General features: G+C 41.5%; 1 protein-coding gene across 1 annotated transcript; it reads right to left on the minus strand.

Annotated features, from left to right (window-relative positions):
• Nucleotides 1–8663: 8663 nt before the first annotated feature.
• On the minus strand, nucleotides 8664–13477 carry LOC118769406 (mucin-5AC-like). The gene is made up of 6 exons (XM_036516459.1): nucleotides 13371–13477; nucleotides 12161–12226; nucleotides 11269–11645; nucleotides 10809–10870; nucleotides 10357–10505; nucleotides 8664–9720 (listed from the first exon to the last, which is right to left on the minus strand). The coding sequence occupies exons 2-6, from the start codon at nucleotides 12198–12200 to the stop codon at nucleotides 9590–9592; spliced, it is 759 nt and encodes a 252-aa protein (XP_036372352.1). The 5' UTR covers nucleotides 12201–12226; nucleotides 13371–13477; the 3' UTR covers nucleotides 8664–9589.
• Nucleotides 13478–13843: the final 366 nt, after the last annotated feature.

Consider the following 13843-nt stretch of genomic DNA (forward strand, 5'->3'; position numbering starts at 1 on the left):
ACTTGAAAATGCCATTTCACGAACCAAATGAAATCTCCGTGCGATTTATCCATGTGATTTTTTCATGAGACACCGTCTTACTCTTTCAGGACAAACAACGTCAACAACAGTCACGCCCACAACATCGTCTGGATCCTCTTCACTGGAGAAGTCCAACTCTGCCTCTCTCGCACTTTCCCTGGCCTTCCTCACAGCACACATCATAGCTTCCACCTAGCCTCTATGGTCCACATCAGTCTCCATTATCCTCTTTCTAACTTCCATTAACATCCATTTAGCCTGTTATTCCTGTCAGCCTCCATTTGGCCTCTGTTATCGCCTAACCCTCCATCGAGCTTCTGATATCCCTGTTAGCCTCCATCTAGCCCCAATCCAGCCACTGTCTAACCACCTGCAATATCTGCAAAGTAGGAAACCTTAAAAACCTGACTTTTAACTTACTTTCCTGCCAACTTTTGTGTGATCAACAAGAGTGTAAACACCTAAGAGGACCGCTCAACTGAATCCGCTTCCTTGTTTATTTGATTGCATATAGTGGCATTACCTTTGTGAGCATCAGAATAAATCATTTCAGCAGTGACTAACACTGACTTTTATGTAGTAGTTTTGTTACTGCAAGGCAAAGTTTGGCGATCAGTCTTAATTTTACACCAGCCGTATTGCTAGGGTTTAAGTGTTTTTGTGAAGTGCACAAAGGTTACACAACAAATGTTGCCATTAAATAGGCCTACTTTTGTACTGATGTACAGTCACATAGTGTGTATTTTCAGACGACAGAAACAAACTGACCTATAACATGTATATTCACTGCCACTTATGAGCGGAAAGAGCTAATATGTTGTGATGCAATACTAATCGTTCTATATTCCAGAAGGATGCATTGTGATGGGCTATGACATATTTGGAAGACAAATGTGAATGTTCATCTGCATCTCCTTTAATGCATATTATCTGTTAATATTATACCATAAACTAATAATTTGTAATTGGGACAATAATTATTTTTAATATTCTCATTGATCTGTATTCCTCTAAATAGTTTTGTGATGATGAGGATGATGATGAGGATTATTATTATTATTATTATTATTATTATATTCAACAATGATAGTACCTCTGTTTGTAGTTTTAGTAGTGATGGTAGTTAATACTACTACTACTACTACTACTACTAATAATAATAATAATAATAATAACAACGTCTGACTACTGTGGGTCACACAGACCAAAGTCTTCTGTTTCCCTCAGAAGAAAGCTGCTGCATTTTTTAACGAATGGACTGAGATTCATTAATTTTTACACAAATACCTGTGGTACTTCTAATGATGGGAAAAAATGTTTTCAGCTAAAAATACTATAGCCCTTCAGTGTTATTATGTACTGGACATGCCTGAGACACATCCTTACTGATATGAAATATCTGTGTTTCTTTGAAAATAAATACATTTTATAAACTTTAAGATGGATTTGTCGAATGCTGTAATTACAGTATGCAGAATTTATATGGATACAGACATTTATTGTATTTATTTCCTCACATGATTAAACCATAATTAACGTTTTCAGGTAGGCTATTCCTGAATTTAATAGGAACAGCAGTAATCGGGCAGCTGCACATGATGAATTCAAACACTGTGGGTAACAGTGTGCTCTGTCCTGAAACTATAAACGATCTTTTAACTGTAGTCATATGTGTATTCAACCAAAGGTGATGGGTATTTAACCAGTGAAGCACCATTTTCGCAGGAACAGTTTTCCTGACGTGATGAGTGTTGACTCGTACTTACTCTTTGCTGACATTGCCTCTGACAACAGGATGTATTTGTAGAAACTGCTACCAAAAATAAACCAGTGGATGGCGAAAATGTTGTTTCCTTTTTTGTAGATGTTTCTTGGAAATGTCTTACACAAAAATGGTGATGTCAATTTGTAAATGTTTCACAGAAAGACTAACACGAGAGCACTAAAAGAACTGCTCGAACGCTAACCGATTTGAACCGAAATTAACGTTTGCAGATTATCACAAAAAGGGTGACGTTAAATGGCGGTAACAGCAACCTACCCACTTAACGTCAACTTGCAACTGCTTGCTAATATCGCCAACTTGTTGTATATGATTGCAGGCAAGTATTTTTTACAACAATGTTTAACTTACCTTGAGCAAACGCTGATGTTTTTCGTTATGTTGGCTGGGGTAAGGCCATCGGCGGCAGAAAGCACAGGTAACTAGTTTACTAATGTTGGCTAGTTTGGTTAACGTTAGCTGGCTGTCGATTCAGTATTTAAATCCGACCTTGGTTATGAATATAGCTTGGTAGTTACGTAACATCGTTGGTAATAAGGGATACGTTAGAGTTCACTGCAACGACAGCTGGTGGGCCATCTATTTTAGAGACTCTTGCCTCTTTTTCAGTATAGGGTGACCCAGTACAAGCCTTCTTTTTTGATGCTTAACAGCAATGATCAGTTTGTCATCGCTGCACGTAGACGCCATTTTTACCTTTCGTGACAGGAAAAGAACGCGACGGAGCATCAAAATACTAACACTATCGGGCAGTAAATTTGCACCGGAGTTGTTGTGCAAAGGCCTTTGAGCTGTGAATGTCTTCAGCAACGCTCAGTTCAGAGCATACATTTTTCCAATTCATTTTTTGATTTTTGGAACTAGAACAAAAAAGGTCACACTCGGCAAGAAGTTAGCCGTGCCGTTCCTCTCCGACACAGCCCGCCACATAACCGTGACCGCTGCTCCGAGATAGGCCACATCCCAGATATTAGGACTTGCACCAGGCCCATATTAATAAACAACGCATCTATCTCAGGCAATTTAACACGCAATGTAAAGATACAAGTGCCCAAGTGTCAAATCGTGCACACTATATTTGTCAGCGATGCTTGTTGCTAGTGGCCTAAAAATAAACGTGTATTACAAACGTATGAATAACGTCACATAACACTCCATTATTAGTTTAGTGGGAGGGGCCCAATGGTTCAACCTTACAGAGGGGCATTACAAGATTATGCAAGGGCAGTGTGTGGTGTCATGGCGTGACTGTGCAATGCAAAGGGACTGACACATATTCCAATACACAGATTTTCAATACCCTGACCCAAAAATCTACAAGTCAACATCAAGCATAAACCCCACACCTGCAAATTAGTTGGTGAACAGGACAGTCCTTTTTTTGATGGGGGAAAATAAGGTAAATAGTGCTTGGGTGATAGTTAGAAAATATCTGTTTTCCATAGCTAATCCACTAATAATGAAGATCTTGGGAATTTCTGCACATACTGTAGTTGTCACCTCTCAGGTCACATAGCTGACCCTGATTCACCTAAAGGGTGTGGGGCCAGCGGAGCTGCATTCCAGCTCAGAGAGAATCCAGTGTGTGGAAACCACAACCATGCGCGTAAGCACACACACGTTTACACACACCGACACTCATACACACACACACACATTCATTCACGCACGCAAGTGGAGAGGCACTGTTCCTTCCCAATGCACCACACTGTTGCCATAGCCAGAGTGGGTAAGTAAGGCCACACCTTCTTTAGGAATATTCACGAGAAGCTCTCAGTTTTCAGCCGAGCTCTCAGCAGTAGACTCACCCTACTAATGCGCAGCATCAAAATGGCAATACAAGGGGCACTCGTGTGTGATAACAGGACCACAAAGTGCAATTTGTGTGGATCAGTGACTGTGATGGCATGATACTCAAATGCTGAGATGGTGAGATGAGGAAGGTGTGGGACCAAATATTGCCAGCCATCAGTTAGAGATAAGTATGTGGCACTGCCCCCCCACCAAACACACATACACACACACACACACACACACAGAGTGAAGGTGTATGGGAGGTGAGCATGTAGCAGAGACAGCAGCCAGTATGGCAATATTATTAGGTGCCACCCAGTTTTCAGAGAAAACACAAAAGGGACGGGTGTGCCGAAATGAAGTCAGCTTTTTGACCAGCCGATCGACAGTTTCGAAGGCCTCCTTTGACAGGCAGGCTGCGGCTTGGGGGGTGGGCGGGTGCTGATGGATGTGTTAGGCTGGCAGGAGAGCTATGCTAAAGGTGGTTGCGCCAAGAGGAGTGACTGACTTTACAGTTAGAATTATGGACTGGGAGATGACATTGGCACATTGGTCTTTGTAAGCATTGAATTTATACAGCTGGATATTTACCGAGGCAATTGTGGATTAAGTACCTTGCCCAAGGGTACAGCAGCAGTGCCCCAGCAGGGAATTGAACCAGCAACCTTCGGATTACGAGTCCTCCTCCTTACCACTGTGCTACACTACTGACCTGTAACCTTTCAAAAATGTTAAACAGCCATCAGTAAAGGAAGGGGCCCCGCTGCACTGACATCATCCAAGCAACCTGCAAGCACCCGATGAGTCGCAGTGAGAGAGGTGAGACCAGCACCCCCTGCCAACATACCCACCCCTGTCCATAGTATGGGCTCCTGGTCACTATCAGCCGATGACATGGCTGGGATCGAACCCGTACCACAGAGCTCAGTGTGTGCACAGAGCAAATGAAATTACGGCTAAACTCTGTGGGAGCCTCCCAGTGAGGTTACCTCCGTCAGAGACAGATAGTACGCACCGTATGCATCAATGGGTGTGGAGAATTGGGTGGGGCATGGAAACGTTTTCTCATTACGCCTATGGAGAATGTAAAGAGGGACTGTTCTTTCACCCGAAGGGTTTTGCCCAGCCTTGTTAAGAATTGAGGAGTGTTCCATTGGGGGAAAAAAAGTCATCACTTTAGAGAACATTCCTCTTTTAAGTCTTTTGTATCCAGTCTTAATTTATTTTAAATTAATTTTTTTCTTTGTTTAAAATCTTTGTCAAATTAAACCTATGTAAGTATTCAGTTTTTGCTGCTTTGGGTATCCATCTTAATATCATTCCTCTTTTTTGCATAATTTTCTGATATTCATTAAGAAGAGAGCCACAAGGTAAACACAGGCCCAATGGGAGACTTTTCACTTATCTATAGAAAATTAAATGAATGCAAAGAATCTCATTACATTTGCTATTGTTTTGTGCTAATAAAAGGGTTTTTGGTAGACTCATTGGAAAATTAAAATATATACATGACAGAGTTACATTTATGATGTGCATTTATTATAGAACATAATAAAAAGAACCCCCACTCTGGACCCTGTCAAACTGGACCAACAGATATATGGTATATACCTTAGATGACACTGAAGGAATGGAAGGAATTTAAATTCCTCTGTCCATTTTGCCCATATATGGTGGAATGAGCTTCCTGCTGCGGTCAGAACAGCGGAATCTCTAGCTCATTCTGTCACTGACTTAAGCTCCACCTCCTCAGATTGTAGCTCATTTCACCTCTCTTTGTGTGATCCCCTCTTCCCCTTTTATGTAGCTTTTTGATGTTTACTTTTGTGACATGGGATGTGGTAGGTCACTGTTTGGACTGTTGTCTTCATTGTGTGAAACGTTGTTATTTGCATATACGTGATAATAGTGATTTTGTGTTTCACTTGCGTGTTGAAACGTGTACACACTCATAATCTCAGCCCTGGGTTTGGCACAGATTGAATATGCCTCGCTGTGTCCTTGTTTTGTACAACATTACATGCTGTTTTGTTGAATGCACTTTGCACCAGCTCTTCGGAAGTTGCTCTGGAAGAGAGTATTTACTAAATGACAAAATGTAAATGTAAAATGAAAGCTATCATTGAAAATAACAAAAAGGTAACAAAAATAGGGTACGAATTAATTGTTCAATCATTTTGTACACTTTGGCTTGGGCCTCCTTCCAAGTCTCAGTCACAGAATAAGACCCATGACTCTTGGCAGCAGATACATCTGGTTGGACAACACATAAAGGAGAAAGCATTCAGCGACACCCTGAACCTGTATTTCATGACTCACAGCTTTGCCAGTTTCAGTTGGCTTCACCCAAAAGCAGCTGATCTTTCTTTCGTCTGCATGTAATGTCGTCTCCTAGCTCAGTGCACTTAACATTGAATACATCTATTCATAAGAGAGACTGTCAACTGAGCAAGCAATGTTTGTTTTTCCTTTGAACGAAGATGATTTTTTAATGAAGATGTCAGGTAGTGTAGGCCCTGTGGGTGATCCAAAGCTGTCTAAATGATGGTTCCACTGCAACAGCACAGAAATGCAATTACGTGTTTTTACAGTGCTCTCAAGATAAAATACGCTGTTTCAGCTAGATGGCTATATATTTTTTTCTGACTGATATCCCTTTTTTGCATAATTATATTTTAAATTAGGTAGACTTGTTCACGTTGGTTGAAAATAAATGAAATGAATTAAATGAAGCAGATAACGTGTTTTCAGTCCTCCATCTAGAAGGTTCTGGTTGCCAACAGGAGGTTCTGGAACTGTCTGTCCTGTGTTTCCATGCCAGCTGTGGAAGTTCTATTTTAGGCCAGACCCCTTTAAGAATGTTCATAAGGAGCCAAAAAAAATCTAAACACTTACAGCTTCAACAATGGTGGTGACATCTCTCAGTGCAAAACAGGTAGGGCTAACTGTGTGGTATTATTAAATAGAGTATCTGTGTTGTCACTCTTCTTTGTGTTTCTCCATAGGTTGTTTGTTAACAAAATAGGAACTACAGATTAAATTATATCGTCAATGATTTGATTTGACAAAAAAATTGTTCCTGTGACAACCACTCCTTCTTCACAAAACATAAATGCATCAACAATAACCCCACCTGCACCACCAAGTACAACTTAGCAACAATGACAAAAAAAAGAAAAACAACATTCCTGTAACAGCTATTCCCACACCCACATACCAAGCGACAATCTTCCTTCAGCAAATGCACTTTCAATATTGGGCACTACAGCTCCAGACCAAGCAGGTGCTGTGTTAGACTAGCTCCAGCAACCGCTGCAGCCTCGACCCTCCAGACAGACTCCACACAGCCTGCCTGGCAGGGGGAGTTTCGAGGCTAGATGTCCAAGACCATCAACCTCATTCTAGGTGTTGGCAAGGAATATCACTGTAGTGGTGAACTTTATCACTGCTTTTTTTCCCTCTTCACCTGTGTTTTTTTTTCTGTTTGTACCAATGAGGTTTTATAGGCCTATAGAGCACAAACCCTAAGCCCTTTTTCGTCTCTATTTTCTTACCTGCACTCACTAAAAATGTATGATCTGCTCTTTAATGGTCGGGGGTGAGGGGTGTGGTGTGTGGGAACTTCATAGCACGGGGCCTCCACAACACTCACAGTATTATTGGTTATGTGAACCAATATTTGGGAGGGGTACAACCAATGCAACCAAGATGGGGACTCAGTCATAGGTGGAAGTCTGAGAAGGGCTCAGGACATCTGAGAAGGTACTGGTTGTGTTGATGAGAGGCCACAAAGAGGCCATGTAAATTTTGGTAGGAAAGATTGACATGAGGACATTGATCAAAGACAGGCTGTTGCACAAAGATATCCTACAGGTGCTAATTTAAGAATATCACGAGGTGTTAACGCTGTACCCCTTCTTTCTGTAAACCTCCTTGATTGTATTCTTCAGCCTCAAGCCTCTCTGTTCATTGCCAGTAGTGGGGGTGTAACGTGTCCCTTCTCCTCTCTCACGGGGTAATCCCTGTAACCTCACTCACAATTTTGCATTCACTTGCTAGCACAGCTTTGATGTGATTGGCAGCTTAAACCAATGCCGTAAATCTGCCAGCAGTTCCCAGTCATTTTCTACTACTTTTACCAGCTTAGTACTGATGGCAAAGGTGGAAAAATGCTGGCATCCAGTGCATGTGAAGAGAGCTTGAAGACAGTAGTAGAATCTGAACATCTTTGGCACATTCCAACAATTCTTCATGTGGTCCATTCAGTCAAATCACGAACTACTGAATACACAAAGTCCACAAGGGAAACAGCATTTCCTAACAGCTGCCTCAGAAATTCTGCATTCAAAAACAGCAGTTACCAATAAGCTACAGTTTCCCTTGTTTGAGACGAAGATGAGATATGAGCTCAGAGTTTGGGGGCCCAAGAGAGATCACCCCAGTGTTGAAGTGGATGGCTATATAGTCAGCAGGTAGTGTCGGTCTGAAGCCTCCATCCAGTGTTCTTATGGCAGCCATTTTGTTCAGTGTAGAAAGAATCTGTGAATGGCGTGTACAGAGGACTGTGCAAAGCCAAATGGTCCAGTAGGAGTAGCAATCAGAGGCGGCAGAAAACCCAGTATGGCAGACATTTCAATTACAAAAATACTTCGAGCTATATCGGGAAATATATGTACCATGTTTCACGCATCTTTCGCGCATGACTGTTGAATATTGAGAAATTTTTAATGAAATTTTAAAAAATCACTTCCAAATGTAATATGGCGAAAATATCATGTCAGCCATGAGCAAGACACTTCCTGTGAGTTCCTGAGTGACTGATAAACCAACTGGATATTAGAGCATTTCTTTAAATGTAATTTTACTGTTTCAAAAACAGATCAGGTTAGCTTTGAGTCCATGGGGCCTGGGTTCGAAACTGGCTGTCATTTGCCTACAATGACCAGGGATCCCCCAGCGGCTGAGCAAAGAGGCTTTGTGTCATGGTGGACAGGGCTAGTGAGGTCATACAGGGTTTCCTGAACTCACCGCTCTGATGACAATAATAATGATAATAACACGCATAAAATTTTTATTTGTCTTTATTTTTACTGTGAACACAATGTTACACAATGAACACAGTGTTGAAAAATATAATAACAAAATAGAATAGATTTCACAGAATAAGTAATGGCAATGATCACTATTTTATTCACTTTACAAAAATAATAAATTAAATACTTAAATTCCACATGCTACTGTATATGGTGACCAGTTGGTATCATTCTCTTCTATTTTATTTTATTTTTCTAGACTTTTCCTGCAGTCTATGTTATAGAGGCTTGTGTTGTCTGAAAGGCCTGGCAGTGTTGCCGAGGCCCTCAGAATATTATGGGATGGCTGTTACTGTGTGGGGGTGTTCTTTTTCATCAGGCAAGGGCTCTTCCTGAGGCCCAACCCTCCTGAACCCCCCCACTGAGATGCTGTTTGATGCAGTATCGTTGAATCTAACAGCCTTGCTCAACCTAAACATCCATTTTTACAACTGGGTATTTACTGAAGCAATCGGATCAAGTGGTTGGCCAAGGGCACATAATTTGCCTTCATCTAATTTGCCTTCATCTTTGAAATTTGTATTTAAGCTTTTCAATATTTGATCCTTGATTCAAATGGAAGCCTTGTGGTCTGGCCACAGAGGGCTCATTACATATGGATTTGTGTCACAGCTCCCCTGTGGATCAGGATGAGCAGTTAAACAGGGACGGATAATTTCATATACAGTGCATATTTCACATACATTGCAACTTTCTGTGTGGATCTTCCTATAGAGAAGCTTGATAGAACTGCTTATAGCCATATGAATAACAGACACAAGCATAATATACTGGGGAAAAAAAGAACAAAATTGTATACTGCGGTGATTTCTGTCAGAGCGTGTGCGTGTGCGTGTGCGTGTGCGCTAATGTGTTGTGCATCTGTCTAGGCGTGTGTACGTGTGTGTGTGTGTGTGTTTCATGAGAAGCGGAACACTGAAGTCAGCAGGAAGGAGGCCAAAGTCACCATGAGGCAGGTGAGAACAGGGCTGGTCACAGGAGAAACACCGCTGGTTGTTGCAGCAACAGTGGTGGTCGTCGACGGGGGATCTGGAGAGGAGAGGAACGCAGTTAGCAAAGGCTGATAGCAAAAAAGATATTACGAGATGTGATTGACTCTCACCGTTCTATATCATACAGTGTAGTGCAGGAGAACCAGGTGCATGGCCAAAAGGACATACACACAATAACAGTAACATAACAATAGAGTATGCAGAGTAGTTTTGCAGCCATACAGCACACTGTGTTTATCAGCGATACTCTAGTACATGCAATAATACTGATGTACCACCATATAAGCCACAATGCTAGGACGCTACTGAGTAGTGTAATACTGACATATGATTGTAACACTAACGTGTAATATGTGATAATACTGATATTCTCAATCCACTTTAACTGAGCTGTACCATATGGTCAGTGTTTTGTTGTAAGTACGTCTATGGTGGAGGTGAATACATTTAATAGCTGTTTGACAAGCAGCTGCCTTTTTTTTTCTCTTCAGTGAGGCAAGAACTGTTTCTACAATCCCCAATAACAATTACATTGAGAAGTAGAACACAAGCGTGAAAATAAACATGAAAAACAACGTGAATACGGTTATGAATGAAATTAAATGTAACACGAGTAACGATATGAATGAAGAACTGCTGATGAATTAGAGGAGTAGATAAAGGGTGAACTGACTGGTGACACTGATCGAGCTGGCATTGATGGGGAGGGCTACAGTCCCGTTCTCGACAGCGTCCCGCAGGGTTGTGGCCACCACCTGTGCGCTTGGCACAGCTCCGGAACTGTTGAAGACCAGTTCGGCATCAGTCACAATGGAGCCACTCCTGTGGAACAGGAAAACACAGTGGAATGGTTAGCAACAGTCAATAAATACACAGGTGAACACATGACCGTGACAGCCTTTACCGCTGCTAATTCAATGTGATAATCTGAAACAGTTTACGGGTTGTTTTTCCAGCAAAGTATTACTCCTGTTCTTTAGAGTTATTTAGAATCAGCGCAAAGCTTTTCCATCACTGTTTGCACTCTGGTACTCGCTGACTCAGGTAGGATGTGTCGTCTTCATCATCATCATCGTCGTCATCATCACATCACAGCGCCTGAGGCACTTGAATATTGTCACTCACCTGAACCTTAGCACGACCAGCCGCAGAAAGGAAGCAAAGGCCCTCTTGTATACTGGTTCGATCTGAAAAAACAAAAGGCGATGAGGGAAGTTGCTCTAGCAAAATGTCAACCTCAATTCCTCTTCATTGGTTTACTGTCAGACAGGTCTGCTCAACAGTGATTACACAGGAGTGCATCATGAGCCCCACAATGGGCAGAGCTATCACACGCTGTCAATCACTAACAAGCATGAACAAAGCAAAAGACTTTCCTCTTTCCACAGGCAAAATAGCATGATTCATTCAAATCAATGTGCTATTGACAGCATTACTGATTTTACATTTACATTTGTTCATTTGGCACACGCTTTTATCCAAAGTGACTTGAGGTAGACTACAACACAAGCGAAAAACCATAAGGATTTTACAGAAGGGAGAAGGTAACAGCTACAGAAACAGCACATGCAAGAATGTAGCTCACCACATTCTTTGTACGGGTGACTCTGTCCTTGAAAGCCTGGCTGTTACTGTCAGAAAGAGCTGAAGTGAAGGTTTCATTGGTGGAGAAAACCAGCAACAGAACTGCAGTGCTGCCTGGTGCCACTGTTGTTGCTGATGGAGTCGTCGTAACTGTTCCATTTGTACTTGTGCTTGCATTGGTAACAGTTGAACCTGATGGAGCCGGACTGGTAGGATTCATGGTTGCATTGGTAGCACCTGAACCTGATGGAGCCGGACCGGTGGCATTCATGGTTGCATTGGTAGCACCTGAACCTGATGGAGCCGGACTGGTAGCATTCATGGTTGCATTGGTTGCAGATGTAGAGTTCACTTGTGCCATGGATGTATCTATTACAACTGCAGGCACAGAAAGCAAAAAGAAATATTTAGAGGTTTCAAAACACGAAGAGCATTAAAGTATGCCACTTTACAACAGAGTATTCCTATAGCCTATACAAGAATGAACAGTTCTCAAAGGTAAAAGAGAAATTAACTGAGCTTTGATTGATCTCCTCTGTTATCAGGGGCCGAAAGTTCTACGAGCACTGTCATTATTGATTATCGTATCTTGAATGCCTTTACTCTGTGGCATGTTTTGATAAGGTAACCTCCTTGCAGGATGCAGAAATGGCATTCTTTATTTCATCAACAGGTCAGGTGCATTAACACCGAGTAAGCATTAGTCAATGAACCTAAACTAGCTCCAGTTGTTACGAAAAGCAAGTTCTTAAGAAGCTCCACTTAAGTGGTAATGAGTTTCACCTATAACAACTGGAGCTCAGCTGGAGGAGAGGAGAGCAAGGGCAAAGAAACTGATCTCCACACAGGTTTACATGCTCCAGCACAACCTGCCCATTGTTGTAATCTCTTACCAAAGGCAAAGGCCAGGGTCATTAGGATCTGCAGCTTCATGTTGATGTCTTTTTAAGTAGCTGGACCTGAAATAGAAGACAAATGCAGTTTGTGTTTGATTAACTTGGCAGGGGGTTATAGCAGACACCCTGGAATCATCCTGCCCACACTGTCCCGGGTTCACACCAGATGACAAGCAAAGATGGGTCACCTGAGTCACCTTTTGGCATCACATTTTATTTTCTTGATGACTGATCTCTGTAGTCCCAGAGGAACGGGAACGTTTCATAACACTGTGTTCTGTCTGTTGCTGAAGCACTTCAGTGCAGACTATGATAGCTACCATTCAGTAAGCAAAGCAAACCAAGACACATCCCCTCATTTAACATTCGGGTCCCAATGACGTCACTGACGTCACGTTTATTATATCTGCGACAAAAATCAACTCAAAAGTCCTAATGTAACTTATGATATTGTTATCAGATTAACTGAATATCAATCTGGACCAGTAGTTATGCTTTCTGAGCATTATGTGAAAGTATGCTGCTCTTTTTTTATAAGAAGAATGATGTAGTTGTTGGATAGCTAAACAAGCTATGAGCTTCCTTTGTCTCTACACCGACATGACTAACAGTCATGGCCACCATACTGAAGAAACATGAAACTGATACTGTTTTTAAAGTGTAACCATTTTAGATTTGTGGGATGTTACTCTCTCCCAAAGAAGAATCATTTCTCTGAGTGTCTTCTTCAATCATACACCATCCCATCACCATCATACACCATTCTTTTCAAACTTGTAAATGGTGTAATATGCACTAATTTTAGACATCATTACTTCTGGTCCATTATCATCAAAGATTTTTTTTTGTCAGTTCCAGCAAACTAACAATTTCACACACCATCGGGTCATCTAAGGTAAATTTAGCGATGCAGGCGAGCATGTAACATACAATGTACAAGAAGAAAAAGAACAATGTTGTGTGTTATAACTGCAATGCAAATGAAAACCCTGTGTATAGCAGATTATAGCAGTTATCATTAAGTGTTTAGCTGGTCAAACTATTCAGACTGATATTATAACCGTTACCAAAGTAACTTCTGTATCTACATACAAATACAGGAACTTTATTTTCCCGATTTACGTTTTGGTCTCCAAGAATCCATTTTGAAAGTGATCAGCGTCATATAGACAAATAGCAAGTATGTGGATTTGTCTCGGTTACTCACCAACACTCAATTGATACGATATTCAGGTAGACCCTGTTCAGATATTGGCTGATTGTGATGCTTACAGTCCTCAGGCGGCACAAATACCAGACTAGTTCAAGCAGACAATGAGGAACCCTTTATAATAAGGAAGATATCGACGCCTAGCTAAGTTCCCTCCCCCTCTCATTAACACCCTATTGTAAAAAAAATCCAGAGCATGACTCTCAGGACAAACTTGTCGAAAAACAGGTAACTGAAGTTGATTTATCAGTGCCTGTGTTTACACGTGATTCAGCTACAATTGTTTCACTGGGAAACAGTTGCAAGAGGTAACAAGGAAGAGAGACTCAAGATACAATTTTTATTTCGGAAACCCTGCACACATGCCTGCCGACTGTGTTCAGTCTTAATAGGTTGTGTAAAACTGCAACCGGAAAAAAATAATTTGTTGAACCCCCAGACAGGCCTCAGTGCACCCCCGTTGTCTATGG

The sequence above is a fragment of the Megalops cyprinoides genome, chromosome 22 (assembly GCF_013368585.1).
Source record: "Megalops cyprinoides isolate fMegCyp1 chromosome 22, fMegCyp1.pri, whole genome shotgun sequence".
In the NCBI taxonomy this organism is placed as follows: Eukaryota; Metazoa; Chordata; class Actinopteri; order Elopiformes; family Megalopidae; genus Megalops; species Megalops cyprinoides.